The sequence below is a fragment of the Watersipora subatra genome, chromosome 11, assembly GCF_963576615.1.
Source record: "Watersipora subatra chromosome 11, tzWatSuba1.1, whole genome shotgun sequence".
NCBI classification, from domain to species: domain Eukaryota; kingdom Metazoa; phylum Bryozoa; class Gymnolaemata; order Cheilostomatida; family Watersiporidae; genus Watersipora; species Watersipora subatra.
The window spans coordinates 6,098,548-6,119,980 of record NC_088718.1 but is presented as its reverse complement, the minus strand read 5'-3'; the positions used below and the strand labels follow the sequence as shown (position 1 = coordinate 6,119,980).

The following is a 21,433-nucleotide window of genomic DNA, read 5'->3' as shown; positions in this document are numbered from 1 at the left end:
GCACTCATCTGACGATCTCTTAATAATATTTTGGATAATTGCAAAAAACCAGAACAGGTAAGAATTATCGCTGAATATTAAGGGGAGAATTTTTTTATAATTCAAGCATAAATTCGACGGAACCTCCCATGAAAGCATTGACAAAATATAAAGTTTTATAGACTTGCCAGTAATAAAAAATGTGATTGGCAGTATCATATTTTATTTTAGCATGTATTTTGTTAGTAAGAATAGCGGCTCCTTACACACGGAGTCGAGGCTCGGCCATCCGCACTCCGCACCCTATCGTAGAAAGCGAAAAATTTATTCAGGCTAACACTTAGCCGCATTACCAACAATAGTTTGTTTTATTAAACTGGCACTAAAATGTTATTTTTGGAGGCTATGAGGCTAAATTCCAGTCTGAATTTACGATTATAAGTTCTACGTCATTATATTACGGTATTCTGCGTTCTACGCAGATTCAAACTATTGCTCTAGAATGTTAGCAGCTTTTTAGAATGTCGAATTATCCGTGAGTTGTACACGTACAAATCAAGGATGAAAATTTAAGTCTTTGTCTAGTCTTTTTGGTTATCTCATTCGCTCCCGTGTGGGTGCATTTGTCAACAGATTTTTTCAGAATGGAAGAGTCTGGTGCACATCTTGCACAAAGTTTTCCACTAACGTAATTCGTAATTAACTATATTTATTATTCGTCGTTGATCTCGAAACGAGGTAAAGGTATTCAACCGCGTGGTCCATTTCCTTTCCGCTTCCTGCTGAAACAGGAGACATATTGTCTCAGTAACATGACGGAACTGAGGAAAGACATATGGCTTGGGAAATTTATTTAGTGACGCTAGAGGATTCTTTTAGTGTTGTGCATGTATTTAAGCTCTGTGTCAGCTGCTTTGACGAAATTCTTTTCTTCAAATGAATCTATAAATTGATTTATCCACTTGATCGGTCCAACCTCTGTGATATTATTCCAAGCTCCAGGAATCTTTGTTTTGAACATTTGACGTCGTTTAGCTAAAGTAAGTTTGACATTCTTGATGTTTGACGTTTCTGACTAGTCATCACTGAATACAAAAATCTGATGATGACGAAGTACAGGCCCTTTACCATTACGCAAATACAGGATTTTGATATGATATTGGAGTTTGATTTTGGATAACTCTTCCTACTCCAATGAAGTTGCTTTTCTATGCTAGCATATTTTTCCGAAGTCGCTCAATCCTTTCAAGAAGTTAATGCTGCACACTTCTACACCCTTATTAGATACAGCACTGCCATGAGGGAAGGCCAGCCAAGAAAGGGACAGGAAAAGTACAGATGCGACATTCAATCCCGGTATTCTTCCTTCGCATCCGCCTTGCGTCCTCTTCGTTTGAAATCTTCTGAAACTGCTTGAAACTGACAACGAACAACAAAAATTTACTTTCTTGTAATACATTTTGTTAGGCAATATAAATTTTTGGCATCCAGATATATTGGCTGTGGATGTTGGTAACTCTAAATATTGAGCTTCAAACCATTTTGTAGCTTCATTGATGAAAGACACGTCTGACTCTGTCCGCTCTGTTAAAACTCGTTTCCCTTCCCGAAAACTTTCAAGAATGTTCATTTTTCCCATAAGACAATCTCCAACAATTGTGACCGGTGCACTACGCACTTATACGTCTCTACCCCAGCTGAGAGCTTTGAAATACTTTCGAATTGCTTCATTTTCATCTTGACATACAGCGTATGAAGGATACACTAGTTCTAAATAGTCCAGCTTTTGTAGCTTGAGAAGAACCATAACTTTACGATTAGTATTTGCAAGTTCATGCAAGAAGCAAACGTTTAGTTTCTTCAACTCTTAAGATGAAACACGTCTGCAAGTACATCCATCGACTCGTTCCTGCTGATGTTTAGCATTTCCAACTGACTGAACCTTCTCAGCCTGGATAGCAACTGTAGAATGTTAACCTTATCTCAAAGTGATAATTGTATTTTTTGCGAGTAAATGTTACAAGTAACACTAGCATCACAACCGTAATGTTTTATTTTGTTCTAATTGATTGTATATCAGCTTCTAGCAATGCATTACCATTAATTAACATTTTCACACATTTTGAACATATCAGAAATACCAGCTAGTAATCATAGAGCTTTCTGTAATTATAGCAGGTGTTTTAAAAATATTTTTGACAAAATAATACTTTTTGGCTAGATAATTTTTCACCAGTTACTTATAGTAAGGAAAAAGGGTGTCTAGATTTCTTTGTCAATCATTTCGTCTAAAGTATTTTTTTCATAGGATCAATAAGCGGTTAAAACGTACTATTTATGTATCTGTATCCAAGTTAACCTTGAGAGTTTTATTGAAATATTTTTTCTCGAATGCAGATACATTCAACTGATTAATAAATGATAAATTTATACCTTATAATTGTACTTGAAGAAGCTAGAAAAAATAAGATATTCTGTACTAAAGCCACTTTTCGTAAATGAATCATGAAATGCTTTATTTAATCAGATCTAAGATGTGTTATTCAACTCCTATGATGGTAAATGAGTATGCAATATGATTTATAATTTTTTTAAGAAACAAAGAGATGAACTTTTAGTGGTTTAAAGCAGTAAATTTTTGATAGTAAATTAAAAAAATGATACTTCAAAAAGCCCTAAGTTTGAATTTTATCTAACCCTGTATTGAAATTCTGACTAGTTCTCTACTTAAGAAAAGGTTAAACATGTAATAACAAATAGGGATTTTCGTTGTTGCTTCGCATTAAAAACATGTGAAAAATGGTAGATATGTCAAAGATAATGAGTAATATAAATACAGAGGCGCATTTTGCTCTAACTTATAATGTAAATTGACCTAATTTATAAATTCTTATTGTTTTAACTTTTTCATATTTAGTTTCCATCTACTAATTTTTCTTTATGAAACTGAAATGTTTTGGTAAACTAAATGCTGGATATTACTTTGTAACTCGAGGCAATTATTTGCTCACATATTATGTTGCGGGTTCAAATAGTTGTATGTAGATGTGATTGCAAGATTTACTATATAATGGTTTTTTAGGAAACTAAAATGTTTTGGTAAACTTTGAATGTTCCATGTTGGATATTACTTTGTAACTCAAGGCAAACATTTGCTCACATTTTATGTTGTGGGCCCAAATAATTGTATGTATATGTGATTGTAAGACAGGATTTACTATATAATGGTTTTTTAGAAAACTAAAATGTTTTGGTAAACTTTGAATGTTCTATGTTGGATATTACTTTGTAACTCGAGGCACATATTAGCTCACATATTATGGGTCCAAATAATTGTATTTCGAGGTGGTTGCCAATTGAGATTTGACTGTCATAATTTCTTTAATGTAATTTACCATTTAGTAGAGAAATGTAACAAATAAAGGTAGCAGGTTTCATGGACAAATGCATTTATAGCAAGTAAAATCTGGTTTGTGATCTTACTAATATCTACCATTTTAAGCTGCATTCATACCAGCTGATTTCAGGCCGATTCTCTGCCCTATTTTTCTTCTGATCGAGAATCGCATCGTGTGAACAGAGCAAATATTGTCCCGATTGATAGTCGATTCTAGCTTGATTTTCAATTAGAGTAGCTAATGAAATCACTTTAACAGCATTTGTCACACATTGTCATTTAAAGTGAATGCAATATTTGTCCTCACATTCGTGCGTGCTTCTATTATCGCTTCACTTGCGAGTAATAGTTCCGTTGATAGCAACCCTGAAGGGTGCCATCAACAGAATTATTGCTCAAGTTTAATTATAACAACAGCATGATAATTAAAGCATCTGCTTCAATTATCATGTCGTTGCTATGCTAGTTGAATTATATCAGCAAAATATTGTCCTCCCTATAGTTATGCATTATTAGTAATAAGCTGTGCAAAATAATAAATGAACTTGCTAAAATGTCCACGAGAAACATCGTAGGAAAAGTCAACAAAATGCAAAGCATGACTCACTATAAATATCAGCTAAAGTTATGTCTCTGCAAATAAATACTGGCAAAGTTACTCTCATTCTAAACTTGGCCTAGTGTGAATTAAAAAAATCTGGTGGATAGCTCCCATAAAATTCATTAGAGATCATCAACCACAACAACTCAGTTCGCAAATCAGCTGGTGTGAACGCAGCTTTACATCTAAACCTTCATTTTGAAAAGACGAGCAGTTTGTAGTCTGAGCCCACTAGTGTCTATGGTCATGTCTTAGGGAGATTATCACAGGTGTAGTGATAAATAATGTATTAGGTAGTCTGTACAACAATACACTAATAGTGAACATGGAAGTACCTAGACTTTAGGCTACAATAAATGGAATGAGTAGCTAAAGTGAAGTACTGTAAGATTGGTACATCGCGATAGGCAATTGTATTTTTGAGTTTTATCTTTAAAGCCTGGTAAACAGTTGATAACATTTGACAGCTTTGACTATAAAACCATTATCGAAAAAGATAAAGTTGGTATGCCAAAGTTTGACAGTACCAAGTTCAAAACCAGCAATGTCTTTATATCTCCTTTAGTATTTACTGTCCTAAGCCGTCAACACACTTTTTTTAAATTTAGGTTGGTGTTGCAGGGATTAACATTCCCTGGAAGATATGTTACGTGAATGTAGCCGTGGTCTTGAATAACTGACCTGCAAACAATAGGGTGGTGTTCTATTCCCAGAAAGGCCACTAGAGGTGGCAGAATTGACATCCCACCGTAATTTGCTCTCTGCTACTGGGCATTTCTCCAGTCATTGAGGTTCGCTTGCCACTGGACGTAGACATCTTCAGCGAAGATCACATAGCCATTGTTTGTTCTACAATGCTCTTAAAAATGCGCATAGTCTGCTTGCAGTAAGCTAAGCAGACGTACTCGATCTTTGAAAGATTGCTCAGACTTGAATGTGAATTTTGTAGAAAGGACTTATTTCACTGTGAGGCCTAGGTAGATATAGAATATCCAAAGTTTTGACGGGCCTAAAAACAGCTTTTTAGCCAACGTGCAAAAGGGATTCTAACCTTGAGTAGATACATTCATATCTAGCATCAGTTCTTGTGCTATTTTTGGCAAGTAGAATAAATGTTTATAAATGCGATGAGGGTTTTGGTGTAGATTTACTGCTTACTTATTAAAGACATCCAACTATTTTGTAACAATGCTACACACTCTGCTAAAGGCTGTAGCTATCAGCATTTCTCAAAAGAAAACGAAACTCAATATACAGCTATATGCAGCAATTTGCTACAATTGAGTTGTCTCACCACTATACTAAGTGTAAACAACTCTATCGCCATGGGGTTTGACCATCGAGTCATATTTAGTACGAGCTCAACAAACCAGGTAACCAGAAATTACATGTCAACATGTGACAAATACGAAAGGTGCAAAGCTATTCGGCGCCCTATCTAATCCACCACAGCAGCATATATTTTGGCTTGACAAAAAGAAATTTATGTATGCAATGCTCAACCCATAGTTACCTTGCAATTTCATCATTTGTATATCTAGTGTGTATGTAATGAATAAACGATGATGATCTCTTTCAGTATAGTAGGAACTGTGACTGGCTGGTCGAGTTCATTCTCTTTAAATATTCTGATTCGTGTTTGAATATCTGCACCAGTGCTGCTGTCGTCACCCACTGTTCAGGTGCAATCATATAGCAGCATCTGATGGGTTTAAAACTCCCATTTATAAAATGAGTAAAATTTAGTGTCGGTGTCTTAGCCTTCATACTCAACCAGGCAAACTTTCAGTCAAAGCTGTATTACCACATTAGGTCTCTAAACTATGCGTAGGCTATGTATTGGTTCCGAGCTATGTAGCATGATAAGTTGGCTTTTGATCTACAATGTATCTGTTAATTTGTGAAATAACCGGTTTACTCTTAACGTACCACACCACATAGTCTACCTATTACTATTACTCTACCTAGTACCTATGTATGTCTTCATGTTTCATACAATAGTACCTATGTATATCTTCATGTTTCCTACAATAGTACCTATGTATATCTTCATGTTTCCTACAATAATACCTATGTATGTCTTCATGTTTCATACAATAATACCTATGTATGTTTTTGTTTCATACAATAATACCTATGTATATCTTCATGTTTCCTACAATAGTTCCTATGTATATCTTCATGTTTCATACAATAGTACCTATGTATGTCTTCATGTTTCATACAATAGTACCTATGTACAGTGGTGTGCATAAACTTGGAATCACCAGTTAAATCTTCAAATATGTATGTTTATATGCTGTTGTCTAAGAAATTCTTTGGAGTGAAGTGCCTCAACCCTATCAATATATATATATATTATATATATATATATCATTTGAAAGGGAAAATTCTGAAGAACAAGATGATGCCAAATATTCAAAAATATTCTCAGATTTTTATCGCTGGGGGTGGATCTACCGAAAGGCAGACTTATTGCAGGCTATGAATGTTGTTAGTGAAAATTGATAAAATAGGATACAAACAAACTCTTGTGTACAAATTGGTGGCCCTGAAAAGGGCCGTTGGGTTATTGTTGGTCTTCAGAAGGACTGGTAAGGTGTCTTGAGCTGAGCATTAGTATTTTATTGGCCAGCCCTTGTTCTTGATCACCATCTGACACCGTCGAGGCATTCTGTTTACCAACTTTCTGAGCTCTTCAGGAGTGATGATGTGATGACAAGCATGAATAATCTTCTCTATGAGCTCCCGTTTTGTCTTTGGTTTATCTTTGCTGACTATCACACCAATACGCTGCCAAAGATTTTCAATGGGATTCAGGTCATGGCTTTGTGCTGGCCAGAGTATTACCCTCACATTACTTCTGGTCATCCACTCCTTGACTCTCTTGGCACGGTGGCAGGGTGCATTGTCATCCTGGTAGTACCAGGGTTGGTCATTGCTGGTGAACAGGCTCCGAGCACTTGGAAGCATGACATCTTCCATGGTCTTGATGTATTTGTCTCCATTCATCATGCGTTCACAAATGGAGAGTCTTCCCACACCAAAAGCTGTCATGCAACCCCATACCATGACTCCAGTAGGGTGCTTGATGGTTGGTAGCGTACAAGCCGGGCTGTACTCCTCTCCAGGTCGTCTCATCACATAACAATTTCCAGAGTGGTTTTGGATGGTAAATGTTGACTCATCACTGAACAAGACCCTTTGCCATTGGGCTGTTGTCCAGAACCGTTTATCTTTAGCCCACTCTAGACGACGCTTTCGCTGTTTCTCAGAAACTAAGGGCTTGCGCCTTGCAGCCTTTCAAACCATTTGCAAGCAGTCTTCTTCGCACTGTACTGGGGTGAATCTCAATATCTCTGTTGTCCTTGATCTCCTTACAAAGTTGAGTACTGTTCAGATGTCTGTCAGCGAGGGATCTTCGTACCAGGTACCGATCTTCACGGATAGTCGTCTTCTTGGGTTGTCCAGCAGAGTAGGTGGGTTTAAGACTGCCATTAGAGGTCCAAGTCTTGATTGCTGTGTAGACTGTCTTCTGAGAACAACCAACTTCCGCAGCTATCTGTCTTTGTGTCTTTTGCTGTTTGTGAAGGTGCAGAATGATGGCTCTTCTCTCTGTAGATAACACTTTAGGCATGGTAAAGTTCAAAGTCAAACTGAGTTCAAAGTTAAACTGAGAATGAATAAGACTTCAAGTGTCCTGCTTTAAATATGCAACAGTCAGCAAATTGCATAACTGAAATGCCATCATGATGGGATTTAGGATATTTCACTTTCTTTGAAATTTGACAAGCAGTAAACTTTCTCAGCTGCGAAGGTTTGTGCTAACCTGTTATAACCAGATTACGTACAAGACCAGATAAAATTGCTAATCTGTTTAATAGGATTAATATAAATCACTCAGAAATGATTGTGTTAAATCAATCAATGCATTGTTTGAAAGCACATCTTCTGCTGATCAGATTGATATATAATATCTGGCTTGGCCTCATAATTGGCGAGAAAATAGAAAGCAAATGGAAGATCCATTCGATATAGAGTGAACAAAACAATGTGATTCCAAGTTTATGCACACCACTGTATGTCTTCATGTTTCATACAATAATACCTATGTATGTCTTCATGTTTCATACAATAATACCTATGTATGTTTTTGTTTCATACAATAATACCTATGTATATCTTCATGTTTCCTACAATAGTACCTATGTATATCTTCATGTTTCATACAATAGTACCTATGTATATCTTCATGTTTCATACAATAGTACCTATGTATATCTTCATGTTTCTTACAATAGTACCAATAGAAGAGTTTGCAGACTATGTGTTCAAGTGCTTCTGCTATGCTAGTCTGCAAACTCTTCTTTATCATCCGTTGGTGGGAAAAGAGCCCGAATCTTAGACGCCAAGCAAGTAGGTAGAGGCCGTCGCTCACCGCGACGAATTTGCGGCATAAGCCAAAACACAAGATTGCGCTATGCACACAACCTTTTTCGAGCATTTGGCAATGGCGCTCCAAATGGGAATAGATTATCTACCAAAACAATTATTGAAAAACAATAATTGCTGATCATCAAAATAATCTCGATCTTTATATAATAAAATCACAAAACTAATACACTTGTAAGTGCACAAGCCAAATATAACAGTTCTCTTTGTGTTCCACGAGTTCAGAATATGTGTGTTCAACCGATGCATTAAATGTGTAACACAAGAATTGTAGATAATGCTTGACACATTAGCATAGCTTTGGTGTTGTTGGCATTAAATGAAAATCCAACTCACTATGATATCACAGGTAATTATTCCACCCCAACTCAAGGGGTGCAGGCACCGCAAGTTCGTCCACACCAGGATGCATACACAGGCATTCATGCTCCTCGCGGTCATGGAGACGATGCGCAAACTCAGCATCATGGCAGCACAAACATTCAGGAAGAGATGGCATGTCTTGACAGCGCTTGCGGACACACCACTCTGTAGCCGGTGGTATTAGCTCCTAAAGAAATGAACAGATATGTCTATGCAACCATAGCTAATACATCAGGTCGATGTTATCCAACAGTATATCAGTGCAGCACTAGATTTAAATATTAAAATTGTTAATGTTGTCATTCGAGAAAAATCTGTAATTATTTTTTCGCGATATGAAGCAATAATTCTCATCACTAAAATCATATATACATAATAATAATATTCGTTCTATCACTCTCAAGCTAAAACTTACTACTAGCTAGCTTGGCACATAAGAGCTGGCTAGTGGCGGTGCTTACTTGCTGGGAGGTTTGATTCTGTTGAGGATCTTCTTCAGATAGAGCGTCAGTCTCGAAACGCCAGGGTCTTAACTCTTCAGAATTTGACATTTTTTATGATCGCAACTCAGGACATGTACACGTACATTGAATTTTTGGACGGAATGGCCAAGCTGAAACTGTAAAGTAGCAAGCATCTATATTTGATACGGGGTCTTAGGTAAAACCCGAAGTGTTTCTCATAAACTATTGCTACGATAAGTTTTTTATTGAGCTTTTTATTGGCCTTTCAATTCAAGCGAGAACATCACGTGACAAGGCAATAACCAAAATCCGCGGATACGTCTTCGAAATCAAGAGATTCCAATCTACGGCGGCTTTTCGTTTTTGAGCTTTTAAGAGCTTGTAATCACATTGCCACATATTTGGCACCTGCAACACAACAGAGTAAGACATGGTGAATCTTTTGATACCAAATAACTGTAATGTGAATTTTGTTGCAAGTCAACCTTTAAAGGATACAAATATCCAAAATATGTTATTGTCAATTACAGAGAAGGCATGACATAGTACGTCTGCTCCTACTATAATGAGTGCATGTCATTGAATGATACTATAAATACAGACTGTATTGGCATCGTTTAATAACATAATATAGGTTTGTGGTACATGTAAAATGATTCAGTATAATGATACCAATTGTAGAGAGATACGAGATTTAAAAAATTCTTTCTTATTGCCAATATGAAAGTATTCAACTTTTTTGAGTGACCTTTTACAATAATGTTGCAAACAGCATCATATTGATCGCGTACATTGACATAGGAGTTCATTATATGTGTATCTGTCACACCAAAAGTAATACACATTTATATCTGGTTTACTAGAGTTTGTTGACTTGGAAAATCCTACTGAAATCATATCCATGTGGTCATGTTGGCTGTTTCACCCAATTAGTAGTAGTTTCAATTTAAAAGATATCTAGCAAACCAGTCTTTAATAGCAGGTTGTTATCTAATATAGCAGTTGTAGCGTTTGTCTGTCCGTGCATCTGTATCCCTGTCTTTTTATTAGCTTACCTGTGTGCGCGTGTGTGTGCACACGAGCTTGTGCCTGTCTGTTCATCTATTTATTTCTTTGCTTGTCTGTATGGCTGTGTGTATGTCTCATGTGTCTGTCTGTACGTTGTGTTTCTATCTGTATGTCTGTATATTTTTCTCTAGGTTCATGTATTCACCTGTATGCCCGTGTTTTTGTCTATCCGTCTATTTTTTGCTTGTCTATATGGTTGTGTGTATGTCACATGTGTCTGTCTGTATGTCATGTGTCTGCGTCTGTCTGAATGTACGTGTGCCTGTCTGTATGCTTGTATGTCTGTAAGTCGATTTCTCTGGCCTCTTGCTTGTTATCTTTGATGCATGAAAAGTTAGCACTTCATGATTATCCAGCAAAAAATTGATTGACTCATACCTTTTATGAAAATGAGATTAGCTGATATTATGCATAACTGTAGAGCTGTATAAGATTTAAGAAGAAAAAAACACCCAAAATATAGATAGGATTGAGGCACTCTATTGCTAAGGGTGATATGATATAAGCAGAAATTGATAGTTTCGGAGTCTATGCACAAGTTGGCCGTATGTAAATACATTTTTCGTACACCTGCTTCTCATTTCAGCAATGTTATTGAGGTCAGTAACATGATAGTCAAACACAAAACGATTAAAGTCTACACTTTCAATACCCATTTTGACAACTTGTAATATGCTTATCATTCATCCCATTGTACTTCAATAGAAACTACAGTACAGCCAGATTCATCAATTATAAATTGATTATAAATTGATTACAGGTAATTATATAATCATAAATTAAAACTATTGCCTCTAATTATAAACTACTTTATTAAACTTTGGCAAATTGTAATTGCTGGAATTCTATTTCGTAAAACTAACACTGAGCCTTATTAATTTGTTGGGTTTCCTACAAAGTTTATATGAATTTCATTAATTTAATCTTGTTTGTGTGTTATTGAAGGAAAGGTTAGTTTGTTTTTACCTCCCAAAGCAAATAATGATAATCTACACATGCATAGGAAACTTTGTATTAACAGTTTAAAGTAATCGTGTTCAATAGTGTCAGGAGCTAAGCATTGCATTTATCAATTTATAATATAGTAATAGTCAATAGATTTATATAAATGAATACAGTAATGTAGGAAAATATAACATAGTTTATTGTAAGATGGCGCAATGGAATGTAATGCGAGAAACTTCAATAAAAAATATTATAGTTAATTCTTACATTTATTTACAAATTTATTTTGGATAAAATAGAAAAGCATAATTATTATGCCATCACAGGAGCCCATCAGCTTGCAGGTCACAAAGGTAATAACTACGAGTGACCCACCTCTCTAAAATAGGATAATTTAGGGGAAGTTGATGAAGCTGTTATCGGACTCTGAATAGTTTGTAATTACTTGATTTAATCTCTGACAGGGATCATAGTGTTGTTTTTAACCGACCCTTTAAAAACTTGTTTTAATATTGGCAGCCTCTTTAAAGTTTCAGCTTTTTCTGAAAAGTTTCAGCATTAACAAATCCAAGTTTGCATTTTTTGCAAAATTACTAACTGGAGAGTTGGGCATGGTACAGAATGGAACATGGCCATCAAATCCTGCATACATACATAAGGTCTCTTGATAGCTGTTTTCAGGTGTTAAGCCAATTAAACTAGAAGTGTGATTCCATAAATAAACTGATTACACTAGAGATCAATTGCATAAGCCAGTCATGTAGGCATAAAGTGATCTCTAGTTGCTCCAGCTAGAGTAGCGCTGGAACCATTCCTGGCCGATGTTTGTTAATCTCTCCTGGTATGTAAAGAAGTAGTAACTACTTCCGCTCACACACTGGTACGTTCTACTCTCTGCTTGATTTATTGTTTAACTATTTTCATCTCGATGATTCATCGAGACTTTAAATTGAATCAGCAATACTCGTGCTTCAAGTATTATCAAACGTCATCGTCTGTTTCTATGGCAACAAACTCGCAATAAAAATTGAGCACGGAAAGTGGTGGATACAAAGAACATATTATTTTATGGCATTTGCAATGTTTTTTTTTAATTACGACAGCGTAACAGACCAAAAAAAGCTTGATAGTTTGCATATAGACTGCCAAATATAAAAATATACGAAATTTATTGTTTTTTTTCTAATACCGGCTGTTTAATCCCCCCTCAATTATCCACCACTTTTTGTATAGCCATGTATAAATAATATTTTTATATTTGCTTTCGGCATTCACTCATTTAAAGCTTAAACTGAAGAAAAGAGAGAGATGGGATCCTGTATCTTTTACATTGGAATCGTATGCTGTCTGGTTGCAGGAAGTCATGCACAAGGATTTAACGGTGTTGGCAATGGTGGAAATGAACACAATGGGCAAAAGTTAGTATATTCTATTATGTTAGTACGTTCTCTTAAAATATTAGTACATATTCGGTATTTCTGTCTCCGTTAACTGTTAATATTTTTCTGCCTATTTGGAAATCTTATGATAAATTTTGCGAACACAGTATTTTATTTTCATTGTTAAAAAAAATCCCTTTATCGTTGATCATGAAACAAATTGCAACAAAATCTTTGTTGAAAGAAATTCGTTTCATGACCAACGTTAAAGAGATTTTTTAACCATAGAAATAAAATGCTGGTTTTTTATATTTATTTTATGAATATGCCTTTTCATATATGCATGCATGGTTGCTTACATGGAAGGTTGAATTTATGGTGTTTTTCAAGATGGATCTGCACAAAATTTGAGTAGAATTTATCAAATAGTTTTTTGTATCTTTCTATCATTTGCAATTGGTTTTGATGCTTGAGACTATGCTTATCTGACTATCGTGATGTTTCAAGATTGAAATTAACAAAACTTTATCGCTGTTAAAAATGTGAGATTTTAAAGCTTGTGTTGTTTTTTTAAAGCCAATATTGCCTATAGAGCCAGTGCAAAAGCCCAAAAAAATAATTCTATGCATTAGTCAATGTCTGTAGATTTAGATTTAAAAATGTGACAAAAGGCAAAGACTTTCGCCAACACTGAATCATTCGTCTCAATTTAGGTGTAGATGCAGAACTGAACCCAGTAATAATGATTGGTCGAAGTTTGAGATAGACCTTAACGGCTACCATTACCATCCGTTGTAATTGGTTGACAAATAATTTGTGAAATGAGAAACACTGACAGACTTTTATTCTTTATTCTTATTGGTCAAGTATTTTGTTACAGCAACCAACCAGGGCCCAGTAGGCAAAACAAAGAGGTAGTACAGGCCAATGCAGGTCCCACAGAGTCGCCATGTGACAGGTACATGAGATTGCTGAGAGAAGTAGTTGATGGAGAGCTATTAGATATTATGGGAGCAGCAGAAGACTGCGAAAACACGGAAGAGCAGATTACACGAGATGCTACAGCCAGTAGATCTTCTACTCGCCGACCAACACAGAGCAGTACCACAACTACACAAGCGCCAAAGCCTCCTTCACCAGTGCCACAAAGCCAGGCCGTAACCCAAAGATCACAACCATCGTCCCCCTCAAGCTCCCCCACAACCACGACATTGCCAGTAACTCAACCACAAGCTGCGTCATCTTCCACACGAAACCTTATAACTCCTTCATCTAGAAAACCTTCACCTTCAACGCAGCCTCCTACTCCGTCATCAACTTCGACTGAAAGACCAAGAAATTCCCAGCCATCTGGTCGGGTGCCCAACTTTGCTCCACCAGGACATACGCCTAACACTCGTCCTCCAGTTAATGATCCAACAACGACAACAACTTCACCAACAACAACAAGCCAGCCAACAACCACCCAGCAATCTACAACCACAGCACGGCCTCCTACTACGACCCAACCTCCAAGCACCACAACTTCCACACCAAGCTCGAATAGTCGACCTTTGGTATCCATGATATTGCCAGAGGTGAAGCCTACCATACCAAACAACTGTGGAGTTAGATGTAGGTGTTTGTCAGCTCAATGAATTTTCCATCATTGATTGAGTTTCTCCTTCAACCATTATCTCTTTTAATAAATAAATGGTTAGCTATAATTTTTTTTCTATATTTTAGTGATCGCACAAGCTGATTGTCGAGAGTTCAATGGGCAGCGTTGCGGACCGAAGACAAGATTTGACATCAACGAATGCGTTTGTGCCCACGAGCTATCTGTAGACCCAAGTACATGTAAAACATCACCTTATTAAGGTCAGTTAATATACCATAATATTTGACAGTGTTCAGCTCTTAGGGAAAGAAGATGGTCATAATGTGTAGTGGATTAGCCATATAATCTTTTTTTCATCATAGATTTTCCCAGATTAAGTTTTGATCCCATATAGCCATAATAGTTTCTTTGTATTTTGGTCACAACCGGTTTCAGCTACTCTGCTCTCCAACACCGTCTTTGTATAGGTTTCAAGGTTCAACTATTCAATTACTACAATTTTGACTTCTTTTCAACTTTTGATATATTAATTAGTTACATAGCATAAACTTTATTTCAAATAGTTAGTTTAATATTTCAACTCATAAAACATGTTGTTTCAAATAAATTAGGTTAAAAAGTGAACTTTAAACTCTGCGAGTTGAGTAACCAGACAACTAGTAAAACTCCATGATTTTTGACTAAAATTTATTGCGGCAGCTGAAATATATAAAAGCTTTTATTAGGTAGTCCATGGTCATTTTTATAGCATCATTGTTTTATCTATGGTGCCACAAAAATAAATGAAAGGAAAGAAATAAATGCTGTGATTCTGTATATATATATTTTCAAAGTAGTTCATACGTCTAGAATGTCGTTTTATGTTAAATACAAATCAATTTTATGACAAAAAGCTTTATTATTACCCGGCAACGCCGGGTAGCACAGCTAGTATAATCTATAATAGACTAATATTTGCGTATACGACACATTAATATCATGTAAGTAGTGAGTTTTGTTGTGCTAGTATGTTCCCTCATATATACTTATACAAACATACTTTATATTGATTGTAGGTTGAACGGAGAAATCTAAATAGAAGACTTTCCCACAACAAAAGAGTTATCACCAATAGAGTTATTTCTTGAAGACAATTCACATGTACTACAAATTTGCTCAATTTTTAAATTGTGTGCAGCATTAACTGCTGTCAATGAACTGCAATATTGCTATTGTATATATCGATATTGGTTAGTCTATAAGTCTATTGCTACACAGACTATTTTTTCATTTATTTTTGTATTTGAATGTTTTTATACCAATTCTTATAGTAAAGTATATATGACTAAAGCCGTGACTACATTGTCACATCATATGATTTCATCAAAACTAGCTAAGTTTATCTCTTTTCAATCAAAACTGTTTATAAAATTTTCAAATACATTAAGGCTGGTTTACGCTGTATCGCAGTATGTTAGAGTTGTCCTCTCGGTGATCATTTGTCGACTATGTGCACCATAAACCGAGGCCAAGCAATTGTGTCAGGAAACAGTAGAGCTGTCAAACTTTCTGATATTTCGTCAGGCATACTCGACAGTCTGTGCAATGTGCAACACTTTTGCAATGGTGATTGGATGTCTATATCTTCTTTCATGATATTTGCTGCAGGACTTGTATTTCATCGTTTTTGCGACTGAATTGTGTGATGAAAACACTATTTTGCAAACTATTTGCCGATGTAAACATAGATGCATTTGTGATAGTGTTAACAAGGTTATCACAGACGTTCACCTACATTCAGTGATATCATGTGAACTAGTAGATCAACTCGGCAAAACTTACAGGAGGCATGAAAGTACAGTCATTCCAATATCTTACTGCAGTAGTTGCATCAAATTGTGTCATTCACAAGAGCCAACAATTCGTTCCAGTAAATATAACTATTTTCTAGATGTCATAGTTTACCATTCCGCTGCAACGCCTCAGAGTTATTCCTTAAAAATTGATAAATGATATAGTTGACTGTTTAACCTTTTAGTAGGTGATTCAATAGTTTCCTATGAAAGTTTGTAGATGCGATTAGTTTGTGTCAAATAAGTGAACTCTACAGTATGTTCAATATCAGCCTCCATAATAAACCAAGCACAAACAGTATTAACAATATTTATATGATTGGGTAGATACTATGTAATAAATGTTACTAAACCTTTGGTAGTTTTTCAACCTTGGCTACAACATGTAGCGACTGAGTCAGTGACTAACCGTAAGTGACCATGCGACATCTATAGACGCCTCAACAGAAGTTAGAGGACTAATAACTAGTCCTCTAAAATGTTGAGGCGTCTATAGATGTTGTGTAGTTACTTTATTAAACTTTGGCAAATTGTACTTGCTGGAATCCTATTTCGTAGAACTAACACTGAGCCTTATTAATTTGTTGGGTTTCCTACAAAATTCATTCTGTATTTTATTAATTTAATCTTGTTTGTGTGTTATTGAAGGAAAGATTAGCTTGTTTTTGCCTCCCAATGCAAATAATGATAATCTACACATGCATAGGAAACTTTATGTTAACAGTTTAAAGTAATCATGTTCAATAGTGTCTGGAGCTAAACATTGCATTTATTGGATCATAATATTGTAATGTAGTGAATAGATCTATATAAATAAATATAGTAATGTAGCATAATATGGGACTGTATATTGTAAAACGGCATAATGGAATGTAATGTAAGAAACTGCAATAAAAAATATTATAATTAATTCTTGCATTTATTTACTAATTTATGTTGGATAAAATAGAAAAGCATAATTATTATGCCATCACAGGAGCCCATCAGCTTGCAGGTCACAAGGGTAATAACTACGAGTGACCCACCTCTCTAAAATATGATAATTTAGGGGAAGTTGATGAAGCTGTTATCGGACTCTGAATAGTTTGTAATTACTTGATTTAATCTCTGAGAGGGATCATAGTGTTTTTTCTAACCAACCCTTTAAAAACTTGTTTTAATATTGGCAGCTTCTTTAAAGTTTCAGCTTTTTCTGAAAAGTTTCAGCATTAACAAATCCAAGTTTGCATTTTTTGCAAAATTGCTAACTTGAGAATTGGGCATGGTACACAGTGGAACATGACTATCAAATCCTACACACATACATAAGGTCTCTCGATAGCCGTTTTCAGGTGTTAAGCCAATTAAACTAGAAGTGTGATTCCATAAATAAACTGGTTACACTAGAGATCAATTGCATAAGCCAGTCATGTAGGCATAAAGTGATCTCTAATTGCTCCAGCTAGAATTGCGCTGGAACCATTCCTGGCCAATGTTTGTTAATCTCTCCTGGTATGTAAAGAAGTAGTAACTACTTCCTGTCACCCACTGGTACGTTCCTACTCTCCGCTTGATTGATTGTTTAATTATTTTCATTTTGATGATTCATCGAGACTATAAATTGAATCAGCAATACCCGTGTTTCAAGTATTCTCAAACGTCATCGTCTGTTTCTATGGCAACAAACTCGCAATAAAAATTGAGCACGGAAAGTGGTGGATACAAAGAACATATTATTTTATGGCATTTGCAAAGTTTTTTTTTAATTACGACAGCGTGACAGACCAAAAGAAAGCTTGATAGTTTGTGTCTAGAATTTGCAAAACATAGAAATTTATAATGTTTATTGTTTTTGTTAATACTGGCTGTTTAATACCCCCTCAATCATCCACCACTTTTTGTATAGCTATGTATAAATAACATTTTTATATTTGCTTTCGGCATTCACTCATTTACACCTTAAAGTGAAAAAGAGAGAAAGAGAGATGGGACCCTCTATCTTTTACATCGGAATCGTATGCTGCCTGGTTACAGGAAGTCTTTCACAAGGATTTAATGGAGTTGGCAATGGTGGAAATGTACAGAATGGTCAAAAGTAAGTATATCCTATTATGTTAGTAGGTTCTCTTAAAGTGGTAGTACATCTTCAGTATTTCTGTTCCCATTAACTGTTAATATTTTCTGCCTATTTGGAAATCTTATGATAAATTTGCGAACACAGTATTTTATTTTCATTGTTAAAAAAATCCCTTTATCGTTGGTCGTGAAACAAATTTCAACAAAATTTGTTTCATGACCAACATTAAAGGGAATTTTTAATCATTAAATAAAATGCTGAACTTTTAGATTTATCTCATGACTATGTTTTCTATATATGCATGCACTGGTTTCTTACACGGAAAATTGAATTTTTGTGTGTTTTTTGAGATGAATTTGCACAAAATTTTAGTACATTTTATCAGGAAGTATTGGTATTTTTTTACCATTTGCAATTGGTTTTGATGCTTGAGGCGATCTGACTATCAGGATGTTTCAATATTAAAATCGACAAAAGTTGATCGCTGTTGAAACATGTGAGGTGTTAAAGCCTGTGTTGTGTTTTTAAAGCCGATATCGCCTATAGAGCCAATACCGAGGCCCAAAAATAACTTTATGCATTAGTCGATGTTTGTAGATTTGTATTTAAAAATTGAGTCGAAAGTGAAAAAACAGAAAGATTTTGACCGACACTGAATCAGTCACCTCAATCTAGGTGTAGATGTAGAACTGAACCCAGTTGGTCGAAGTTTCAGATGAACTTTAACGGCTACCATGGACATCCGTAGTAACTGGTCGACAAATAATCTGTGAAAATGAGAAACTTTGACTGATGTTTGTTCTTTATTCTTATTGGTCAAGTATTTTGTTACAGCAACCAACCAGGGCCCAGTAGCCAAAACAGACAAGTAGTACAGGCCAATGCAGGCCCCACAGAATCACCATGTGACCGGTACATGAGGTTGCTGAGAGAAGTAGTCGATGGAGAGCTATTAGATCTCATTGGAGCAGAAAAAGAATGCAGAAACTCGGAAGAGCAGATTATGCGAGATGCTACAGCCAGTGGATCTTCTAGTCGGCGACCAACACAGAGCAGTACCACAACTACACAAGCACCAAGGCCTCCTTCACCAGTGCCACAAAGCCAGGCCATAACCCAAAGATCACAACCATCGTCTCCCTCAAGCTCTCCTACAACCACGACTTTGCCAGCCACTCAACCACAAGCTGCGTCATCTTCTACACGAAATCTTATAACTCCGTCATCTAGAAGACCTTCTCCTTCAACGCAGCCTCCTACTCCATCATCAACTTCGACTGAAAGACCAAGAAATTCTCAGCCATCTGGTCGAGTGCCCAACTTTGCTCCACCAGGACATACGCCCAACACCCGTCCTCCAGTTAATGCTCCGACAACAACAACAACTTTACCAACAACAGCAAGCCAGCCAACAACCGCCCAGCAATCTACAACCACGGCACGCCCTCCCACTACAACACAATCTTCAACCACCACAACTTCTAGACCAAGCTCAAACAGTCGACCTTCGGTATCTATGATATTGCCAGAGGTGAAGCCTACCATACCAAACAACTGTGGAGTTAGATGTAGGTGTTTGTCAGCTCAATGAATTTTCCATCATTGATTGAGTTTCTCCTTCAACCATTATCTCTTTTAATAAATAAATGGTTAGCTATAATTTTTTTTCTATATTTTAGTGATCGCACAAGCTGATTGTCGAGAGTTCAATGGGCAGCGTTGCGGACCGAAGACAAGATTTGACATCAACGAATGCGTTTGTGCCCACGAGCTATCTGTAGACCCGAGTACATGTAAAACATCACCTTATTAAGGTCAGTTAATAAACCATAATATTTGACAGTGTTCAGCTCTTAGGGAAAGCAGATGGTCATAATTAACAAGGATGTGGATTAGCCAGATAATCTTTTTTTCATCATAGATTATCCTAGATTAAGTTTTGATCCCATAAAGTCATAACAATTTCCTTGTATATTAGTCACAACCGGTTTCAGCTACTCTGCTCTCCCATACTGTCTTTGTCTAGGTTTCAAGGTTCAACTATTCAATTACTACAGTTTTGACTTTTTTTCAACTTTTGAGATATTACTTATTTACATAGCATAAACGTTATTTCAAATAATTAGTTTAATATTTCAACTCATAAAACATGTCGTTTCAAAGAAATTAGGTTAAAAAGTGAACTCTAAACTCTGCGAGTTGAGTAACCAGATGTCTAGCAAAATTCCATGATTTTTTACTAAAGTTTTTGCGGCAGCTGAAATATATATATAAGCTTTTATTAGGTAGTTCATGATGGTAGTCATTTTTATAGCAAAATTGTTTAATATATGGTACCACAAAAAGTACATAAAAGGAAATAAATAAATACTGTGAATATAGTCTATAATAAACTCATGTTTGTATATTAGACACTTATATCAATATGATATGAGTAGGGAGTTTTGTTGTAGTAGTATGTTGCCTCATTTATTTGTACTAACAAATGTACTTTATATATTGCAGGTTGAACGAAAAGATCTATATAAGAAGATTTTCCCAGAACAATACAGTTATCACCAATAGAGTTATTTCTTAAAGACAATTCACATGTACTACAAATTTGCTCAATTTTTTAAAATGTGTGCAGCATTAACTCATGTCAATGAACTGCAATATTGCTATTGTATATATCGATATTGGTTGGTCTATAAGTCTATTGTTACACAGAGTATTTTTATATTTATTTTTGTATTTGAATGTCTTTTGTGCCAATTCTTATAGTAAAATATATATGACGAAAGCCGTGACTACATTGTCGCATCAATTGATTTCATCAACATTAGCCAAGTTTATCTGTTTCCAATCAAAACTGTTTATAAAATTTCCAAATACATTAAGGCTGGTTTACGCTGTATTGCAATATGTTAGGGTTGTCCTCTCGGTGATCATTTGTCGATTATATGCACCATAAACCGAGGCCAAGCGATTGTGTCAGGAAACAGTGAAGCTGTCAAACTTTCTGATATTTCGTCGTTCATCCTCGACAGTCTGTGCAATGTGCAGCACTTTTGCAATGGTGATTAGATGTCTATATCTTCTTTCGTGATATCTGCTGCAGGACTTGTATTTCATCGTTTATGCGACCGCATTGTGTGACGAAAACACTATTTCGCGAACTATTTACCGATGTAAACATGGCTGGATTTGTGATAGTGTTAATAATGTTATCACAGACGTTCACCCACATTCAGCGATATAGTGTGAACCGTTAGAGCAATATAGCAAAACTTCCAGATGGCATGAAAACACAGTCAT

The 21,433-nt window shown here is 35.8% G+C and overlaps 3 protein-coding genes and 1 long non-coding RNA gene across 4 annotated transcripts; 3 read left to right on the top strand and 1 right to left on the bottom strand.

Annotated features, from left to right (window-relative positions):
- The first annotated feature begins 582 nt into the window (after positions 1–582).
- On the top strand, positions 583–1,475 carry LOC137408328 (uncharacterized). The gene is made up of 2 exons (XR_010980073.1): positions 583–1,019; positions 1,264–1,475. It is a non-coding gene; the product is annotated as an uncharacterized lncRNA (long non-coding RNA).
- Positions 1,476–7,248: 5,773 nt separating this feature from the next.
- On the bottom strand, positions 7,249–7,614 carry LOC137407758 (uncharacterized). The gene has a single exon (XM_068094141.1). It carries the CDS (start codon positions 7,612–7,614, stop codon positions 7,249–7,251), a length of 366 nt encoding a protein of 121 aa, XP_067950242.1.
- Positions 7,615–12,387: 4,773 nt separating this feature from the next.
- Positions 12,388–15,689, top strand: LOC137408379 (salivary glue protein Sgs-3-like). The gene is made up of 4 exons (XM_068094886.1): positions 12,388–12,687; positions 13,529–14,262; positions 14,374–14,508; positions 15,304–15,689. The coding sequence occupies exons 1-3, from the start codon at positions 12,578–12,580 to the stop codon at positions 14,505–14,507; spliced, it is 978 nt and encodes a 325-aa protein (XP_067950987.1). The 5' UTR covers positions 12,388–12,577; the 3' UTR covers position 14,508; positions 15,304–15,689.
- A 2,305-nt stretch (positions 15,690–17,994) lies between these two features.
- On the top strand, positions 17,995–20,925 carry LOC137408378 (salivary glue protein Sgs-3-like). Its single transcript, XM_068094884.1, has 4 exons — positions 17,995–18,154; positions 18,971–19,704; positions 19,816–19,950; positions 20,642–20,925. Exons 1-3 carry the CDS (start codon positions 18,045–18,047, stop codon positions 19,947–19,949), a joined length of 978 nt encoding a protein of 325 aa, XP_067950985.1. The 5' UTR covers positions 17,995–18,044; the 3' UTR covers position 19,950; positions 20,642–20,925.
- The last annotated feature ends 508 nt before the right edge of the window (positions 20,926–21,433 follow it).

Bases quoted from the DNA above. Each gene is read 5' to 3' on its own strand.
- LOC137408379 (XM_068094886.1), top strand. From the start codon at position 12,578: ATGGGATCCTGTATCTTTTACATTGGAATCGTATGCTGTCTGGTTGCA. The intron at 12,688-13,528 runs GTTAGTATATTC...ATTTTGTTACAG, and splicing joins AATGAACACAATGGGCAAAA to CAACCAACCAGGGCCCAGTA. The intron at 14,263-14,373 runs GTAGGTGTTTGT...TCTATATTTTAG, and splicing joins AAACAACTGTGGAGTTAGAT to TGATCGCACAAGCTGATTGT.
- LOC137407758 (XM_068094141.1), bottom strand. From the start codon at position 7,614: ATGCCTAAAGTGTTATCTACAGAGAGAAGAGCCATCATTCTGCACCTT.
- LOC137408378 (XM_068094884.1), top strand. From the start codon at position 18,045: ATGGGACCCTCTATCTTTTACATCGGAATCGTATGCTGCCTGGTTACA. The intron at 18,155-18,970 runs GTAAGTATATCC...ATTTTGTTACAG, and splicing joins AATGTACAGAATGGTCAAAA to CAACCAACCAGGGCCCAGTA. The intron at 19,705-19,815 runs GTAGGTGTTTGT...TCTATATTTTAG, and splicing joins AAACAACTGTGGAGTTAGAT to TGATCGCACAAGCTGATTGT.